The following is a 20,696-nucleotide window of genomic DNA, read 5'->3' as shown; positions in this document are numbered from 1 at the left end:
CATTAAGTTGAATATAATCAGAGCTAGCTAACCAATGAGGATGTAAACGAGCCATTTTGACCTCATCTATTTGTTTTGTGACTTGTCACTTTCAAATCATGTTTCAATGTTCAAAAGATTTTCATCCTGCCATCCCCTGACTGTTTAAATATGTCATGTGAAATGTGTTGTGTTGCAGAAGTTTGAAGTTCTGTTTCATCGCATCTTTTCCAAGATATGTTAATAACAAGTTATATATTCACTTAGTTCCTGTAAGCAGGTGTACTTGATCTGTTTTTCATCTTTTTGATCCATCAGTCCATCATTGACATCTACAGCAGTCCTTTCAGGCATTCATTGGCTCTTCAGAGATAAATATAGATATGTAGGGCGGTGGTACATGGAAAACATTGTCAGATGTGCCTTTTCAACTATTATGAGAGTTACTAATAAACTAAACAGGATTCCAAAGCTTAACATTTCTAATAGGAGTCACACATCATAAGACACATGCTTTGTTTCAAAGAAACAGCTGCCATGCCATCATGAATGTGTAAGGTTGACTCAAGGTCTGAACCCACCGAGGACCTCGGGACTGACCTCGAGAGCGCACATGTCTTTTTTCCCGTACAGGCCGACTCTATAAAGCTGCTCCCAGCCGGCCGTTATGTCAGGACAAAGCGATGAGAAGGGGGGATGGGGGGGCCGGGACAATGGCAACGCATGATGTGCACACAAAATATACGACCAGCCCATTACTCTTCTGAACACTTTGATATTCCTCTTCATCTCACTCTCTACACACTTCCCTGTTTCCAATTAGAAACATTATTTCACATCAATTTTTTTTATCCATCTTGGGAATTTTGGTCTCAAATTTAACATACTATTTGACGTGTTCCTTCATACAAAGAGCATTTGAATATTGCAATTATATTCTTTCGGTTCCTGCTGCTGTAAATATGAATTATTCTATGACATTTGACTGCAACCAAAGAAACTACAGTACCTAGCTGGTTTAGTGAATGACTTTCTAAATGCATCTATGCTTTTGTGAAAGATAAAGATAGATTAACGAGTAATGAGGGGGGCTTGTGGATTACAAAGAAAAAGAAGTCAGACAGTATTTAGATGACAGTTAACAACTTAACAAACATGTGGAGGGCTCTGTGTCATCCCGGAGGCAGATCTATTTCTGAGAAAATGTTGAAAGACATTATGGGAATGCTCTGTGCTGTGAATGAAGGGAACAGTAGAAGATATACTTCTACTCAACACAAACAATTGGTGTCAAGGTGATCCGCTTGGAAAAGATTATTTAGATAGATTTGATTATTTCAAACTTTAAGGAGTAAGCCATTAATTACTGTTGCATTCTTATTACATGAAAATATATATCTATATATATTTATGCTGTCTTTCTGTTGACAACAGAGTCACTCTGTCAGATTTTGGTCAACAGCCTGTGCTCCATAAAGGAGCGATAGGAGTCAGAATATAAGTTTGCTTAAACAACTTTTCAATATCACACATACTTACTTTTGACTGTTTGTTTGATTTCCCAGATTTCAAACCCTAGAATAAAAAAGGGTTTGTGTAATTCTAACTAGTTTTGATTACAATGGAAGAAATCTAAACTAAAGCCAGAGATACCTCCTAAAGGCTTGGGGAAAAAAAGAAAGAATTATTATAATAATTCCACTGCAAAAATATTAGTATAAAGGCAAACGTCCCGAAGATGGATCTCTTAAGATGTAAATAAATTAAACTAAATCAGTGAAAACATCTACAAATGAAGGTAAATCAGACAATATGAGTTTTTGTATTTGGGTGACCTGACCATTTAAAAACTCTGCTCATTCTCACCTTCTCTTCACAGCCATCCTTTGCTCTTTACTTCTCACTCAAACCACCATTTCTCATCCTTCAGCCTGCATCTCTTCACCTCACTCATCTCTCAATCATCACTGTCCCCTCTTCCCCCCTCCAGCCGACCTCATGTCCTCTTCCCCCCTCCAGCCGACCTCATGTCCTCTTCCCCCCTCCAGCCGACCTCATGTCCTGACCCACCATGGCCGGTCAGCTGCAGCTGTGACCGGCGGTCAGGAGGTTAAGGCAAAGGTTGACAGTCACACCCACTGGGTCACAACGATGCCTGGCTGTTGTGTTAGCCAGTGAATGGAGAGTTCAGAGTGCCAGACGAGGTGGCGAACCCCTGACGCCCTGACTCTTGCCTAAGGTTGCCCTTTCCCGAGCAGAGGTCACCGCAGAGGGCCGGTCCTTGCCGCTCCCCCAATACCTCCAGGTCATCCTTGCTATTGTTGTAATAGCTGCCATTAGAGCAGATGATACAATTATCGCTCCATTTTGTTTCGGCTCTCTGTAAGATCTATGGTAAGCTTCTGACTTCATCAAAGGTTTTTTTTAGATGACATGATTGTCGTAACCTTTGGGTGACTCTTGTATCACAGAGGCCAGTCCTATAAACCCTCGATTACAAGTCAAAATCATAGGCAAGAAAAAGTGTGTATTACAATTAAAACTGAATATTGGTAAAATTTATTAATATATACTCCAATAAAACTGTTAATTTAACTCATAAATCAGCAGTCCAATCATTGTATTTTACTGTTGTGGTTTGCTGGGAAGGAGCTTAAATAACAATATAAATCATTAGGAAGTATTACTTGCACCACCAAAACGTTATGGTTTAGGGTCAAGCTCTTCCTTTAAGAATTCTTTATGAAATTTGTCCTTTGCAAAGCAATTTGTAACTTCTGTATAATGTCAAATAAAAGTAAAAAAGTGCAGTATAAAGCACACAGAATGCTAGTCTCAAGAAAGTGCACCTACTGAAGTAACTCCCTTTGCATCTTTGATTCATACAGTGGGGTTGTGTGAAGTTGCAATACCGCACTTTCAAAATTCACTATTACAAAAAATACAAAAAATTATAAATGAGAAAACTACCTACCAAAAATGTAGACCTCATTGTCGATATAACGTGTTATTATTAGATAATTACTTGCTATATAAGAGTATGAGTAGAATTCTTGCTAATGTGGATAAGTATTATTCAAACATACTTCACACTTTCTAATTTAAATTAATGAAACCTTACGTTTATGTAAAAAACCCTATTGTAGTGTGATAAAAATATGCATTAAAATACAATCTGGTAAAATAAGTGAAATAAAGTGAAAAAGCCCTTGAGGTCTTGAAGTCTTTTCAGGTGCTGTAGTGACTATGCACCTATCTACAACCCAACCACCCTCAAACATGCAACGGCCTTGTTCAAGCCTGTGGATCAGGGTGTTTTTCAGTGCCTGGGAAGAAATACCGCACCATTATGAGACACTGACAGAGGCTGTCAATCAGGGTGGGGGTGGACGCAATCACACACAGAGATCAGCAGGAAGGGGGTCAGTGACCTGGGGGTTTAAGGTCAACTCATTTACTCTGTGCTTCCAATCCTCATTTTAATAAGTTGTCCCTCTGTAAGCTGTATAAAGAGATCACAGCCCTGCGCGTCATCCTCATGGCCTTTCTTTCACAAAGCCATTAGCTCACCTGTCACTACCACTCCATATCCCCTCTCATATCCTCCTCCTCTATACATCTCTCTCTGAGCTCTGGGATGCTGCCAGCTGACCTGACACCTCACTCCTGAGCATTTGGACACCAGCCAGCCTGGGAAGAGGTCAGGAGGAAGGGGATGCAATGCAATCGGCACAGAGAACTGCCAACATGTGACCGCAATCAAACGGCAGATCACATCCTCTTTGTGCCCTCGCCCACTCAGATGATGTCAGCAAACTGCTCAGACAAACAGGCCATCTCTTCATGAAAACCTCCTAATGAAGAGGGAAACTTTGTTGCATGAGAAACTGGGTCTAATTATGGGGATTAAATATGCAAAAGCTCCTATTGCAAGACTGCATCCAGCTTTTTTGTAGCTTCAAAGATATTATGAATGCCTGAAATCAATTCTGTATTCCTTCATCCTGGATAAGTGTTGTCATATTAAAGGTTTAAACTCATTGTAAAACTTGGCTTGTGGCTAGTTAACTTAAAAAACCTTTGTTCTGTCTTTTGAATCAGGATGTTCAACTCGTAAATATTGTCCATGACATTTATTTATTTTTATTTAAGGCCCAAACAAAACAAACAAGAGTAACAGGTAAAGGTTACTTAAATAATTAACTGGCCACGCCCCTAATTATGCATAACCATCAAACTGGAGAATTGTATGAATACTGTTCATACATAGAAATGTTGCTATATACCCAAATACTTTCTTTTCGGGCTATGAATGTGCTTATTTCTGCTTACATTTTTTTCGTTTTTTAATAAGACCTTCTAGAGCTCTACCCACTTTTATTGCTAACTTGAAGTGGCCACTCAAAGAACTGCAGTTTTTGGCACTGCTGCGTTGAAGTGAGAGTCGTCTTCAGATCTGCTGCCTCACCAACAATCTTCCCTCATGGCCTCTGAGTCAGTAGTCCAGTTTTTGATTTATTTAGATTTAGATTAGATTTTTTTAGAATCACACAGTGGAAACAATTGCCATCAATCTGTCCAGATATATAAAAATAAATCATCATTTCTGCCCTCTGTGACCTGTGACCTGTAGTGATAAATACCAGATATATGGTAACAGGAGCTGATTGAGCTTGACATGTTGTGGCAGCTTGTACACGGCCTATACCTGTCTGGTCTCAAGTGCTGTGAGTCTGTAATCCAATACATGTACGACTTCAGGTCAAAAGGGAGGACTGACAAGTCATCTACGGCCATTTTCATATCCAGATGTAAATACAGGTCAGGTGATGGTAGTAGCTTGATAACGATAGTGTCATTGTTTAGAGAATCAAAAAGAGTAGACTTTTTTATCGAATACCTTGAATGTATGTTTCAGATTGATGTTTTGAACAATAGTTATCCAACTTCAACAGAAAAGAGAGAGATGAACTGGATGATCATTTTTGAGGATGCTGTTGGACAAAATTCACATGAAGCGTTTATTCAGCTTATTATTTTTTTTTTAAACAAGGATGTAGTTTGAACATATCACACAGCAGCATTGCATCATGGGAGCTGTAGTTGGGATGGCTAATAAAATATTTCCAATGAAAACATTTCTGATATGACTCATAAAGAAGTCATGTTCAGGGACAAGGTGATGTATTAAAAATCCCCATCATTTTTGCAAAATTATCGCAACAAATTGTTGTTAGCTTCTTTGCTAAAAGGCTAACAACATTAGCTAAGAAGAGCTAGCAGACAATCTTCACACACACTTCCTTTTTCGCTCTTTGACGTACCATCTGATGTTTGCTGTTTCCCCAGAAGGCAGGTAAGCAAATGTATTGCAAAAATTTGGATTTGAACTTTTTTCTGAAAATTTTGGGAAAAGAAATAAAGAAAATCTGTTCAGAAGGTTTGAGCCATATTTTAGCATTTTGATATGGAACTGATGCATAATCACACATTTGACACACCTATTGGATGTAGGCTACCTTAGACATAGACATAAAGACTAGATGGGAAAACAAAGTCTGGATGTTCTTCAGTGCGAGACTAACAACAAGAAGACGAGTTAAAGAGGTCACTTAGCTCGGTAGATTACAGCAATAAGGTGTTTAGAGAGGAAAGATGGCGGGAGGAGTGGCCTCTCCGTAATCCTGTTAAAGCATTTGAGTCTTCTTCAGTGAGCTGATTAAGTTCATTTTCTGTCCTGTTTAAGCACCTTAATTGACCCATAGACAAAAGCGGGCAAACAGCAGAGGGAACATTTAGGGAGCAACAGATTGGACTCAGATTTAAAGGAGATTGAAGCTGGTGATTGGGAACACAATCAAATATGTTGTGACTGCGAAGAGCGTTAGGTTAATGCCTTGTCTGAAAAAGCTGGCTTGGTTAATGGCTGGCGGCAAAGAGTTCATCTCTATTGACAGCCTCTTAATGGGTACTTCAGATCTTAAGAAAACACTTTGGCTAATCGTTTCTTTTCAATGTATACAAAGCAGATTCTTCATCCGTTGGAATGGCCACCCTTATAAACTTATTAAAACTACATTTTCAGCAGACACCATTCCTCTTGTGGAATCTATTCTCTGGTGCAACGTAAAAATATAACACCTGCAATGTTAGCATCAGAGTTCAAGTGATTGAGCTAAAGCAAAGCCAAGGCTTGTTTTCCTACTCAATTTGAAACAGCTTAACATCCGCCTCATTCAATAACGCATCTTATCTTCACATCTGACACATTGGCAAAATTTCCACTGCCGATACAGTAAACAGTTCTACTGACTCATGGACAAACAAAAGGCTATTATCTTGTTCATGTTAGCTGGTTTAAATAACAACAGCGCAGGCCAAATGGGAAGTTTCCCACCATCCCCAGTAGGTACTGGGAGGGGAGGATGCCAAACATTGATTGGACACCATTTGTTTCTCTTGATTCACCCCAGCAGATGTTTTTCTTTGGCAGGTTCCACTGCCCTGTGTGTTTTAAAATTGCTCCGCCATTCGTTTGAGGTCAAAGGCCCGAGGATGGAGCGAGAGTTATGTAAAGGAGGAGAGAGAGAGGGGGGAGAGAGGAAAAAGATGATTTTTTCCTCTGGCCTCTAGGCCAAAGGGCAGTGAGGCTAATGAGGAAGGAGCAAGGAGTCATGTGCTCTCTCATGTTCACCCTGAGTTACTCCTCAGAGTTAAAGTTTAACCCCAGTGTTCACATTCCTCTACACTTTAACTAATGCAGTTTGCAGACTTTAAAGATTATATTTGTGGAGAATTATTGTGACTGTTTCAAACTCGGGTCACACTTCCGTGCTGTAAAGAAAGAGGGCGTTGAGGATCAGTTATATTGCTTTTCATTTTTCTGATATTTTACAAAAACATTTTCATACAAAAAGTCAGCACTTAATTTTCAGCAGGGGAACTATAACCTGTGTAGTTTCAATATTTCTTCTTTTCAGATGAGAAATGTGAACTTTGTTAAAGAAAGTCAGATTTCAGTTGACACTAAAGATCCACAGAGCTGCAACAGGTTAAACCTGAAAGAGAGTTTTTTTGTCCATGCCTATCTGAGGGTATGTGTGGGATCCCATCTTGTTTACACAAGCCTTCAGATTTCTAAAGCTTAAATATGAACTTTATCTTCTACACATTTAAGCCACTATGTATCATAAACCATCACAAGCTTAAAACTACAAATAACACCTAAGCATGTTCTGGAAAAAAGAGAGGATAAACAATACTTTAGTGAAAAACTAACAACCTCACTGAGGTTATCCTGAATCATACAGGTCCCCCTGCAAAAGCGCAGATATTTAAATTAATGACCATGAATACATGTAGGACTGTATATTAGCCATAGGCAGCTTTTTCAAGTCACTTTTGAGGATATATACAACTCCTGATTAAAGGGATAGTCGGATTGTATGCAGTACTTGTCAACAGTAAATGTATTAACCACATGAGATGGTGTTCTGCTTGGCCATTTTATGGAAAAAACGGCCACCTATAAGCTAAACTATGCATCGCTGCAGAATGGAACATTTGTAGCATGCATTTAGCTAAACTGATTGGAGTTTGACGCCTAGTATAGTTACATGTAAATATGCAGGCAAGATCTAAGTGTAAGCATCACTCTGCAGACATAAACTATATTATTTAAATTCAATAATATGACATATGTCATATATGTGCTATATGTTCATAACTCTATACACAATCTGTCCTCAGAGGAAAAATATTGATCCCTGCAACACAGTTTGAAGATAAAATGCTTGGCGAGAAGTAACGGTGGGGGGGCCGCAAGAGTGAAACCTTAACTCTCCTGGTAGCTTTTTAAAGTAAAGTTTGTGTATTCAGATCAGAAAATATGGCATAGAATTGTTTCACTTCTCCAACTTTCAAATTTCACCACCAAATCTCCATAGTGCACCTTTAACTAAGAGAGAGGTATTTAAGAGGAATATCTGAGCACAGTCGTTTCCTCTGGTGGCTGTGTGTGTGTGTGTGTGTGTGTGTGTGTGTGTGTGTGAGAGTGTGTGTGTGTGTGTGTGTGTGTGTGTGTGTGCGTGAGTGTGAGTGTGTGTGTGTGTGCGTGTGTGTGTGTGTGCGCGTGCATGCTTGTGTTCAGGTGAGTGAACTGATGGTTTGTCTGTTTCACTCTGATGGTTTGGACTCCTGACTGTGTTGAGAATGCACAGACTCCAACACAGTCGACTTCACGCTGAGAGCAGCAGCATTCCTGACCTGCAGTTCAAAGAGCAAGACATGCACACACACACACGCACACACACACACACACACACACACACACACACACACACACACACGCACACACACACTATTCACAACACTAACTCCCAGATGTGTAAGCTATAAGTGGTAATGCAAAAGAACACTTACAGTAAAGGACATTTCAGAAACCAAAACAACATAAATAGAACAGCTGGAAGAGGGCAATTCTTTCACACACACCAACAAACCGTGGTAACTTACACCAACTGTCTGGTTTTAGCCTCACATACCAAAGCTGCTGATAATCTAAACAACCAAACAAGTAAAGTCAGAGGTCAATGGTCCAATCTGCTTCTTCTACCTAACATTTACCTAGGAAATACTGTCGTCTGCTCCTCTAAAAATGTACAGTTTTTATGTTATTGTGCTCAAGTTGGCAAAGTTGTGTTCATTTAATGATTAATCTCAAAGAGAGAGACTGTCTATAAAGACAAAGGATAACAAAGATTACATTAAAATCAATACCTAAACAAACCTAAAACACAAATTGAGACATGTTCAACTGAAGATATTCATGTGTTTATTTGGATTAATATATTTTATGTTCACATTTGTTTGAAATAAATCAGTAAATATTAGTAACCCTAAGGGTCTGTGTCCACAAAAATGATTTTGCATCAGCAGCGCCCACTACTTAAATGTCAGAGGAACATAAATTTACAGCATGATGAATTTGACAATGTTTCTCTGATTAAGTATGTAAAAACATTTCATAATCCTCAAACATCTATTATTCTTTTCCCAGGATGATTTTCATCCACTAAACCTGACAGAAGGCTTTTTAAAATATACCAGATGACAGGTAAACAGATGGTTTTTAAGTTGACACTTCCTACAACTAATGCTTTACAAGCCATTTCCAGTATTGTTAAGTATCAAATACTCTCCCACATGGTCCACTGCCACTGCTGGCTACAAAGGCTCAGAGGAAAGCACTAATTCAAAGTATAGCAGCTTAGCTTGGGCCCTGATAACCTCTTAACCAAACAAAAGGCCTATCCATGCACAATGAGTCTCGCTGTGACGGATGTGGGTTAAAGTTACCTTATGCTCCCATTTTAAAAGGCTGACTTAACCACACTGACAAAAATGGCGTAAGAGAAAGCCTTCCTCTTCCTGCCGGCCCTTTTACTCACAAAATACCTCTTTGACATTTTCTCCTGAGGGACCAAAATGTTCTTTTGAACATCACAGGGAAGAAATGTTTTGTCATTCTGAGGGAATTCCTGGAAAACCATGTGATGACACTTTTTTTGGTAAACAAAGGTTCTTTTAAGAAGGCATGCAGCAGTGAATACCTCTACTGTGAGCTTTTTTCCCCCTGCATTTGGAGGCTGCTATTGGAAACCTTGGCAGCAGGCTCAGTTTGTTTATTTATCCTCCCTTTTTTCGTGGAGACCTTCAGATGACAATGCTGCTGGTACGACAGACAAAGCAGGCCAGAAATTCCACAGGAGCTTTGAAAACTGTCAAGACGATGCATGAGCTGCACCGCAAATACATCCAGATAGGTTTGTGTAACTTAAACATACATCAGTGCTTTTAGTTGTACCATGGATCATTGACAGTCTAACTTAAAGGGGAAATCCATGGATTTTACAGCAATGCATCAGCGCACAGTAAAGAAAGCAGCTTGCTTAGCCTTTCTGCTAAGCAAGCTGCTAAAATTTGAAGGGAGGGTTAACAGATTGATTGCCAGAGAGTTCTGGAGAGTGACCTCTGGGCCCCGGCATGAAAGTCGGGTGCACTGAATGTCCACCCATCCAAACATACTAACCTACAACCTTTTACTTTTAACCTCACTGCTGCCGGTCACACCACTGTACCTCTGTATTGGGGCTTCAGAAGCTAAATCATGAAGTGCAGAATCCCACAGTCGGGACACTAGATTGGTTTTAAGATGTCTCTCAACTATTTAAAACCGATTCTGACTTTTCTTTTCCGAACCCTCCCAGTGAGGCACTAAAGACCAGTTTAAAAAGGGGCACCAACCAGCACCATCCAGGATCTTTGGCATCCCTCACACAGACCTGTGAGTGTATGCAGCAGGTGTGAAAAGGAACCAGTGGAGTATCATATAACCTTTTGACAAGTTGCTCAACAACAACAAGCCTCCCCTGTTATTGTCGGGTCAACATAGTCGGAGGAATTCTTTGGGATTAGACTGGAGTGGAGAACATGAGTGTGAGTGCCATGTGCTGGCTGTGTGTCGACCCAAGACCCTTCTCTTTGTTTTACAGCAGTGTCGGGGTTAACTCCCCCTTTGCTCCCAGGCTGGCCCGGGGTCAGGGGGGAAACAGGCGGCCAGTCAGGCAGCCAGGCATTCTTTCTGTGTGTATGTATCTGTGTGTGTGTGTGTGTGTGTGTGTGTGTGTGTGTGTCTGCAGCCCACTCCGTGCTCTTTGACTCCACTGGCCTTATAAGGCATCCAGCGCCATGGCAACAGCAGGGCTTGAATAGCAGTGTCAAATCCCTCAGCACACAGACACACGCTCACTCTCCCTAAAGGAGGGAGCAAGGCAGAGACACAGAGAGAGGATTGAGAGGAGCATGAGAGAGGAGTAGTGGAGGATATATCACTGAGCTGCTTTCCACTGCAGCGCCTGGCTTTCACTAAAAAAGCTCTGTGACTGTGTTTTTCCTGCTCTTGTTTGCCTAATTTATTCCTGCCGGTGCCAACAGAAAGAAAGAAAAGCGGATGGGCAGAGTTGTAAAGAGTGCAACAGTACACCCTGACTTGCTGACAGGGAATGCAAAAGAGGTTCTGGCCTCTGGTTGTTACTGCTGGATGGACAAGCACTGACAAAACAAGAGAAGAAGAGAGGGACGACACTTTGAGAGAGGAGGCCAAACTGCAAACAAGGACATTTTCTCGAGTCTGGTTTTGTTTAAGGTTGTTGTTTTTCTCTGTGACATTTGAGCCTCTTGACAGAACAGACTCTTAACGAGTTGGAGGAGCCAAAAGAAAACTTTCCTTCTTCACCAAAGAAGCAGAAGAGGAGGACTTATTTCAAGAGTTTGAGAGATAATGCAGTCTTTCTTGCTGCTTATTTCAATACCAAGCGCGGAATCCGGATAGTTTTCAGCCATTTATAAAGGAAAGATATGCTTCCTGGTTAGAAAAAAAAAAATCATCGTATAAAGAAAGCTGAAGTTGAATGTGGTAATTTCACAAACAAATCCTGCTGTCCAAGCTTTTTAATTTTTCTTTTGTAATTTTGGCATTTCCAGAGCAAAACCTTCTTTTTCCTCTTCATCACTATCCCCTCAGCGTCTATAACAGCCACGACAAGTCAAGAGTGAGTCTGGACTAGAACTGCCTCAGATCAGCAGATAACACCTCTGCACGGCAGGAACTGGTTGGACTAGTTTATAAGTTGGAGGAGAGGGCAGGGCAGTTTAACCCTGCTTGAAGGAGAGCTGTGTTGTCATTTTTCCTCCCACTCGCTTGTCCTTTTTGGAGAAAGTCCTACCCTGTCGCTGACAGAGGGGCACAGCTTCTTTTTCCTTTGGATTGGACTCGGTTTGGTGCCCATGCTTACGGATAAGTGAGGTGTTTTGTACCTTTTACTTCTTCCACAAGGGGGGGGGGAGAGAAAGTGAGAGGGAGGGAGAAAGAGAGTCAAAGTGTAATTTATTGTTTCCTGTGAAAAGAGCAAGGCTGCACCCTTTTCTTCTGCTTGAACTCTGAACCGCTCAATGTGTGTCTGAAGTTTTTCTCAGAACTCCGTGGCCATTGATCGGAGGTCAGGACACAGAACACGAGGGTGAAAGACAAGAACAGAGAGAGCAGAGGGATTATAGAAGAGAGAGAGAGAGAACAACACTGCCAAGGACCTCCAGGTCATTACAACCGCACGGCAAAGGGGAGAAAAGGTCAACACGAGAGAGCACGAGACAACTTTTTGTCCTTCTTTTGAGTTCTTCTTGGACAGAACTTGCCTTTAACACAAACTGGAGCTGCTGTTCTCTTGTGTGGAGCCATTTTTTTAGACTTTGAGTGTAGTTTGAAGCTGGGGGACCGGGCGGGTCTGTGTATGATCCACTCTCAGGGCTGCGTGGCTCAGAGAATATGGCCATGGTGAGCGGGGGATGGGGCAACCCCAACGGGGACACTAATGGACTGGGGGAGAAGGCTTACCTGAGGAGGGAGGAAGATGACGGCTCGCCTCAGGCTGGGAGCAGCGATGTGGACGTCGGGGACGAGGACAAGTCCTGCGTGGTGGACTGTGTGGTGTGCGGGGACAAGTCCAGCGGGAAGCACTACGGTGTGTTCACCTGTGAGGGCTGCAAGAGCTTCTTCAAGAGGAGCATCAGGAGAAACCTCAACTACTCCTGCAGGTGAGGGCTGCTGGGATTGAAGACTGAAGACAGATGATCAGCTGTTGAATTAATAAATGCCTTTTTTTACTTGATCAGCTTTTTATGTTGGGCTTCTCTTAAAAACTTTGATTTCTTCTTTGGATGTTGTCCATGATTAAAATTACCATAATGTTGTTTTTTTAGGTGATAAAAGTGTTTATAAATGCTGTCAACAATGATTACTCCTCCTGTGGGTACCAATAACCGGAGGGAATGGATACATGATAGTAAAACACGCTTTTAATTTGTAAGATTTATCTTTAAAGTTCAAGTTGGTTTAAGTACATTCAAGTGTGTTCTAAACCTTGTATGAAATGTTCACAGTGCTCAAAGTGAGTCATTTATAGAGATATATTTTCAGTATATAGTTATTCACATTTATAAAGGACAAAGCATTTTAGTCTGTGTCTCTCTTCAGAATAATATGTTCTAACCTTGGATACGTCTACCAAACAGCTCCAGGAAGGAAAAAAAGGAAAAAAAGAAATGACAGCCCTGAAGGTCAGTCATGTGAGGATGGATTGCCTCAGAAGGTCAACATAACCATTATTCTTCAGCACATGCAGGAACGCATTGTTGCAACTCAATCCTTTACCCTTATTAAGACTCCTCTCAGCCTCTGAACACAGTTATTGCTTCCACCTAATAATGCAGCAGCTCTGAGTGTAGGGTGTCTCTTGGTTCAGTTTGTCATGTCCAGAGGCTGAAAAATACTCCATGTGAAACACTGGCAGACCTCGTCCTGCTGTAAACAGCAGCACAAGGGCGTGTAGGGCTGATGATTTACAAAGGTCACAGCCTCAATAGCCTTGGCTCACACAGTTCACTCATCACTGGGGTCAGCAAGGTAAGGGGGGGGGGGGGGGGGGAGATATCAGTGCAAACATCACTTCCTTATTGGAAACTTGCACAATGTTCAAAGCTTGCTTCATATCAGGAAAGAGCTGTGGATTTTAATTCTTTGTTTGCTCTAAAAATGTATCTTTGATGTTGTCTCCTTAGATCAAATCGAGAATGCCAAATCGATCAGCATCACCGCAACCAGTGCCAATACTGTCGTCTGAAGAAATGTTTCCGTGTTGGAATGCGCAAAGAAGGTATCAAAGCTCCGTCATTAATGTGCCCAGCAAGTGAAAGGTTTAAGTTTCAGGATTGGTGGATGTATTTAATTATATTTTAATGCTAGTGGTAAACAATCTCAGACTGAATCCTTTCTTTATGTTCGAGGTTACTGTTGACTTGTTGTATCATGGTTTCATGGTGGTTTACGATCCTTTCCTTTAGGCTGCAATATATATATTTTTTTTTTTTACAGTGATGAACTTCGATGTGCAATGTGAATGGTGGAAGACTCACAGAGAATCATCATGTTGTTATGGCTCAGTGGCTCACAAAAACATGAAATGATCATGGGTTAGTTCAGTAGGCCTAATATTTTTAGTGCATCCGTGCTGCCGTGCTGCCCCAAAGAGCAACTTTATTAGTAAATGCAGGTTTGATATGACTTAGCAATATAATCATTACTGATGGTATGTGTTTGAGCATTTATATGTTGTATTTAGTAAAGATGGTGGATAATTTATCTTTTGGCTAAGGTAAAACATCCTCTTCTTTTTATAGCTTTAAAAACATTTGTAAAAACACCCTTAAGCAAAGGAAAGGAAACTAACCAATTCAAATACCAGTAAAGCACACATGCAAGTAAATAAAATGTCAGAAATGGGTAATTCACAGAGAAAGTGCTTACTCTGACGGAAACAGCCACTGACATTTGCCAGTAATCCAAAGCACAATATTTATACTGTCAACCAAAACATGTTTTCAGCCCAGTGTTTGACGCCCAGCAGCTGCCGAGCTTCAGGGACCAAAGGGAACTAGAGGCAACCATGTTTGATTTGCATAACAGAAAAAACAAATACAAGTTCAGTCTGCTATATCTGTTCTGTCTAAACCCAGAAGGCTCTGTGTGCATCTCTTACATAGCCCTATTATATATCCTATATCATTTTAAAAACAGGTAGACCTACGGTTTACCTAATTTCTGTTAGATGGAAGGTAGAATTCCCCTTTCCCCAGGTGTGATTTAATTTCACATCCTTCCATCCTCTAATCAAAAAACACTTTAAACCCATTTGTAATTGTATTCTTGTAAACCCTAAGCTCACTGTAGGACTTATGGTATTTCGGTCTGTGTCAGTGGATACCATGAGCAGTCCCATACATAATGTGCACTGAGGTGATGGTATGCCAGGGGTTATATTGGGCCTGGTTATTAATGAACCATGCTGGCAGCGGCCGTGACGCAGTTTGTGCTGTTTCCACATTACCTGGAAATGTCTTTTCACCTTTAACGCAGTCTGGAAAGTGTAGCAGCTGGAGAGTTTACTCATAGTCTGAAGAATACCATTCAGGTAGGAATCAGGATCTGCGTGTTGAAGGGCAAAGTCAATACAAATGTGCAAGCTTTATCCCCGTCCCCCACCACAGAATTATAGAACTTATTGTAGCTCAAATCTTTTATTTTTTATTTAGGCTGAGGCTACATTGGAGTTCTTGTGCAAAGGTGCACATTAGACAGATATCAATTTAACACAATAACATACCTGTAAGGTAAGACTGAGGGCACACTGAACACAGCGCTTAGCAGACACGATGACCAAACTCCACGCAGTTTATACAACAAATAATGACTTTTAAGGTGGCTTAATTAACCAAGGTAAATGAGCAATTACAACACCAAACTAACATTAAGTGTATAACCAACTTTCTTCTGCGAACGTGTGGCTACTAGCGGCTGCTATGTCTAAAAAGTGTGTTGTTTTATCACAAACCCCCTGCCACTCATTTTCGGGGAAGGTTCCGCTTTATTCCGGGTTACTGTGTTTTGTTCGGCTTGGTAGCTATTAATAATGGTGTACCGAAGTAAATAATTTTAAAATAGATTATGGCTGTGTCCGAAATCACTCCCTATCCACTATATAGTGCACTATATAGTGAATAGGGAGTAGGGAATGAGTGAGTGATTTCGGACACAGCCTATGTTTAGTATGAAGATTCTAAGTCATTGGGGAAATTCGGTTACCATGGGGACAGGAGCATCTCCTCCTTGGTGAAAGGACTTAGGCCTATTTCTGGGTTTGTGTTGAACAAGTTGATATAGGCTAGCGTTTAAATCGTGATATTTACAGTCTATGGTTTATTGTGTAATATAACATCTTTTTCTATTACTTACAGTGAAACTGCAACAAAAGTATATTTACTGCTATTTAGAACAACTAGTTAGGTGTTAGGTTCAGAGAGGACATTTGTGTTTTTACCTAGGCCTACATAATTCCATTAGATTATAGTCTAATCTTTTAAGACTAAAATGGAGTTAAGCCATAATATGCGACCTCTGTGACTTGTGATTATATTGTAAGGCTATGGTCGTACTGCATATAATTCAACGATCTAAACCCAACGTGAACATCATGGCAAACCAAAAAAAAACAGAGCAGTGTTCAAACAACAGCGATAAAATGATAAAAGTTTTTGAAATATGAAAAAAAAGAAAACACTTCTATAGGCCTACTTGCTACTTTAGGATTGTAGGATAAATCCATTTGCAAATACCTACAAATCATAACTAATTTGCAGAGAGTTTGAATCAAAACAAGAAAAAGAGAACCATAATTTGTTGCTTGAACACCAAAGACCTCCATAAAGGATGAACATTACACTTGATGTAATTTATTTATTTTTGATTATGTTTCTTCATCCAGTTCAGCTTGCAATAAGACTAGTTGTTTGATATGTCGATACACATGCCTTTTGGTACTGGAGTAGGAGTAGGCTAGCTGAATAAATAGCTGGACAATGGGGAATCTTTTTTTAAAGGGATACAAGTCCTTTAAAGGTAACTTGTTAGATCTAGCCGTCAAGGATATGAACCACAGAAGCTCATGGGATATTAAGGCCTGTTATGGGAAATTATAAGAGGGGGAGGGAGGTTATGAAACTAGAGAGCATGGAGATTCTTGAGGTGTTTTCTGTAATAACTAAAATAACATTCTTAACTTTATCAGTGCACATTTTACGCCATACAAAGTTTACAAACTATCACTCAAGTAGTCTACAGCAAATTTTATTTTTACATGTGTAAGAGAATACAAATCATTTAACTTTTGACAGGCACTAAATCTGATTCTCACTGTGCTCTCTGTCTTCCCTCTCTTCCTGCAGCAGTCCAGCGAGGGCGCATCCCTCCAGCTCACACAGGTATCAGTCCAAACTCCATGGCAGGAGGAGTTGGTGGACCAGTACCAGGTCACATTGGTGCGGACTTCTTCAACGGACAGCCAGTGTCAGAACTCATCTCCCAGCTCCTCCGGGCTGAGCCGTACCCTAACAGCCGCTACGGGACCCCTTACAGTCAGGCACAAATGCAGGCGTCTGCGAGCGGAGCCTCCGTCATGGGCATCGACAGTATCTGTGAGCTGGCCGCCCGGCTCCTCTTCAGCACCATCGAGTGGGCCAGAAACATCCCATACTTCCCAGAGCTTCCAGTCTCAGAGCAGGTCAGTCAGGGAAAACAGCACCTAGTGATTGTTTCACTAACCTGAACAAAATCTCAACCAAGTATTGTTTTAAAAGAATAATAGGAAATGATACTACTAATAAGGTATTTTTCACATGTCCCTAAATTTATCTTTCATCTAAAACAAACACCTCGAGTTCTTTAAAAAACAAAAGAAGCTCTAAAATTCTAAGTTGTTGTTTGTACCGCAGCTTACAATAAAATAAAAACCATTGACCACATGATTAACTTTTAAAGGGTTTGAAGATATTTTATGGTCAGCGGCCAGAGGTTATGGCCTCGAGTTGCAAACAGATCTGCCAAAGTGTCATTTTCACTTTGTGTCCAATTGTTTCATTTGAAGAGTCTTTGTTGGACTAAAGTATCAACTTTATCTATTGTTTCCAAGAAAAAAACACAATTTTGTTTACAAAAATATTTCATATTCTGCCTTTTCTCTTTGATCATCTTATAATCCTGATGTTGTCCTGGCTGGCACACTGCCAGCTTTCATGGCTTACCTTAGTCATTATTAATGTTTAAGTATTACATTAAAAAGTTTGTTTTTGATCTCTTATCCTTTACTGCTCTTAAGTGACATGTTTTAAATCTACAATCGACCCTATAGGTGGCGCTGTTGAGGCTGAGCTGGAGCGAGCTCTTCATCCTGAATGCAGCTCAGTCTGCCTTGCCTCTACACATGGCTCCTCTGCTGGCAGCTGCCGGGTTTCACTCGTCCCCCATGTCAGCTGAGCGTGTCGTGTCCTTCATGGACCAGGTCCGGGTTTTCCAGGACCAGGTGGACAAGCTGAACCGGCTCCAGGTGGACTCAGCTGAGTACAGCTGCCTCAAAGCCATTGCACTGTTTTCACCAGGTGAGTTTGGCTTCACAAAACAGCAGGAAACAGCTAGCCTGACTCTGCACAATTTCATTTTTTCACACATTTTATCTTGTCAGTCGAATGGCTTGTCCAAAAGAACAGGTGTAAGACCAACAATATGTAGTTTCATGGGGGATTTTGTGCCTGGATTGTTCTTTGTCATGTGCAGTGACTAGTCAGGAGATGCTATGAGTTAGCCACGCTAGTTGTTTCCCCTTGTTTTTCAATTTTTGTGATAAACTAAGCTAAACAAGCTAGCTACTGGCTACAGCTTTATATGTATCCTACCGTTATAAGAGTGCAATTGATCTCTTTAACCATTGTTTCTCCAAAGTTTATACAATTCCTTTAACAAATCAAACAAGTTATGAAGCATTAACTAAAAATGTTCCTATAACACACAAGTAAAATAAAAGAAACAAAAATTAAAACTATGGTTATCAGAGTTAACACATTAATCCCAATGAAATTCAGCAATGACTTTGTTTATGATTGTTTGAAAGCCCTAATTAAAAGACAGTTCTGTAATTCTATGTGTCGTTGTCTTACAGATGCATGCGGGCTGACTGACCCGGCCCATGTAGAGTCCCTGCAGGAGAAGGCCCAGGTCGCCCTGACAGAGTACGAGAGGTTACAGTACCCAAATCAGCCTCAGCGCTTTGGCCGCCTCTTGCTGCGCCTACCGGCTCTACGAGCTGTGCCAGCAAACCTCATCTCCCAGCTCTTCTTCATGAGACTGGTGGGCAAGACACCTATCGAGACGCTGATCCGAGACATGCAGCTATCAGGGAGCTCCATCAGCTGGCCCTACGTACCAGGACAGTAAACCTTGCTGAGTCCAGAGTGAGACTCACCGAGATCAGATTGGGAGGAAACAGAGCTACATACAAGCACAAACTGAATGTTATGGATACAAACTGGTATCTCAGAAGTTTATGGTACTGTTTGTGAGCATAAAGGTCAACTTTTCCCACATTTTCTGTTTAAAGTTTGGTCTAAGGCAAACTAAAGCTGCCTTGGGAGAACTAAACGTGTAATTGTCTTTATATTTATGTTTGCAGCACTTGTGAGTTTAGCACTGGCCGCTGTCTGATCTCTCTCAGTCTCACTTTGGAGAAAAAAAACCAACAATAACAGAGCTTTAAGTGAAGTTCAGACTCTAAAATGAGGCCATGTGCCTGTACTACCTCCTCCCATATAACCCCTCATGTGACTCAGTTTGAACCAGGCTCTGTGTGTTCCCCCTGATTTTTTTTTTCTTTCTTTTGAATCAAAGAGAAGCCATAGAATTGCCACTTTCAAAGGCAGGACTTCAGTGGCAGCTTTGGAGTTTTTACATCGTCACAGTCAGTTATGTCATGTTCGATAAATATCAGACTGTCACCAAATGTATTTGTCAAAGACTGCAAAGAATCACGTTGTACGACATAAAAACAAAGACAAGGCAATGGCATTGTATTGTATATTGTACTGTTTGAAGTATTGTGTATATTAGACATTTTGTATGTTATAAGGAATAGTTCAACATTATGGGAAATATCATTATTGCTTTCTTGTATGTTAACATGAGGTTGATTTCACTTTCATGTCATTGCTGCCAATATGAAGCTACAGCTAGCTTAAATTAGCCTAGTTTAGCATAAGGACTGGAAAAAAGGATGGTACAGCTAGTCTGAAACTATCTTAAGGCAATACAAAAAAAAAACCTCCAGCCAACACCTCTAAACCTAACTCATAAATAAAGGTGCTGTAGCTCTGGTTTGTTACCATTAGACAGAGCGTTGATAATTATTCCAGTCTGTATCCAGCCTTTATACCAAGTTAAGCTAACTAGTTGCTGTGCATACAGTAATTCCTAAATGGTTAGCTATTCCTAAAATATAGTATATTGTACAATGTTGTGCTTGCAGATGTAATGTACATTAAGTGGAGGGGAATGTGCTCAAACACAACCTGGCTCTCAGATAGTCACATCCCTGTCGAACATTATTACCTCATATTTTATACATCAAAGACGGAGATTGTAAATCCATGTGCTAAAGATGAATATAAAGGGATCAAGGTGTCTTTACCACAGAAACCATTAGCAGTTATAGTCCCCTTATAGACCTCCACCACACTTTGTCCAAAATGTATTTTAAAAATGTTTTGAAATGTCAAACGTGATACAAGCGGAGACCCAAAGTTTGACATCATTAACAGGAAGCTGCAGTCTGGTGACTTTTGCGCTTTTGTTAAATCTCAAACGGTTTGTTTGCTTTTATAAAGGTAGTGGTAGATCATTTGGATTTTTTTCTTTCACATATTTGGTTTCCTTTTTTAAAGCATCTTGTAAAAGCACCACCACGTGGACAGAGGTCATGTTCAGATAATTATTCTTATGCAAAGTTCTCCATGTGTTGTATGCGTTGAAAGGTTATGGATTTTTGTTGGTACTAAGATAAAGGTACTAAGTCGTCACATTCATGAGTGTTTCTGCCACTAACTGCAGCTCATTGTGACAAATGTTTTCTCTTGCCAAATTAAATGACTGAAAAAAAGATACTTAGGTGGATCAAAATGTGTCATTTGTTTTGTTTTTTGGGGGTAGGGTGGGGGGTTATAAT

At 40.5% G+C, this 20,696-nt stretch overlaps 1 protein-coding gene across 2 annotated transcripts; it reads left to right on the top strand.

The window, feature by feature from the left end:
- The first annotated feature begins 10,780 nt into the window (after nucleotides 1-10,780).
- nr2f6b (nuclear receptor subfamily 2, group F, member 6b) lies at nucleotides 10,781-20,634 on the top strand. Of its 2 annotated transcripts, none has more exons than XM_029281490.2 (5): nucleotides 10,781-12,633; nucleotides 13,657-13,751; nucleotides 16,879-17,210; nucleotides 17,838-18,084; nucleotides 18,642-20,634. In XM_029281490.2, exons 1-5 carry the CDS (start codon nucleotides 12,365-12,367, stop codon nucleotides 18,914-18,916), a joined length of 1,218 nt encoding a protein of 405 aa, XP_029137323.2. In that variant the 5' UTR covers nucleotides 10,781-12,364; the 3' UTR covers nucleotides 18,917-20,634. The 2 variants fall into 2 exon arrangements, with proteins under 2 accessions (XP_029137323.2, XP_020512578.2); XM_020656922.3 differs by having other exon boundaries at nucleotides 10,784-12,633; nucleotides 16,876-17,210.
- Nucleotides 20,635-20,696: the final 62 nt, after the last annotated feature.

This window comes from Labrus bergylta, chromosome 6, assembly GCF_963930695.1.
Source record: "Labrus bergylta chromosome 6, fLabBer1.1, whole genome shotgun sequence".
NCBI classification, from domain to species: Eukaryota; Metazoa; Chordata; class Actinopteri; order Labriformes; family Labridae; genus Labrus; species Labrus bergylta.
This window is presented reverse-complemented; position numbering and strand designations above follow the sequence as displayed.

Excerpts from the sequence above, each read along its gene's own strand:
- nr2f6b (XM_020656922.3), top strand. The coding sequence starts at position 12,365 with ATGGCCATGGTGAGCGGGGGATGGGGCAACCCCAACGGGGACACTAAT. Across the intron at positions 12,634-13,656 it reads AACCTCAACTACTCCTGCAG|ATCAAATCGAGAATGCCAAA; the intron begins GTGAGGGCTGCT and ends TTGTCTCCTTAG. Across the intron at positions 17,211-17,837 it reads AGCTTCCAGTCTCAGAGCAG|GTGGCGCTGTTGAGGCTGAG; the intron begins GTCAGTCAGGGA and ends TCGACCCTATAG.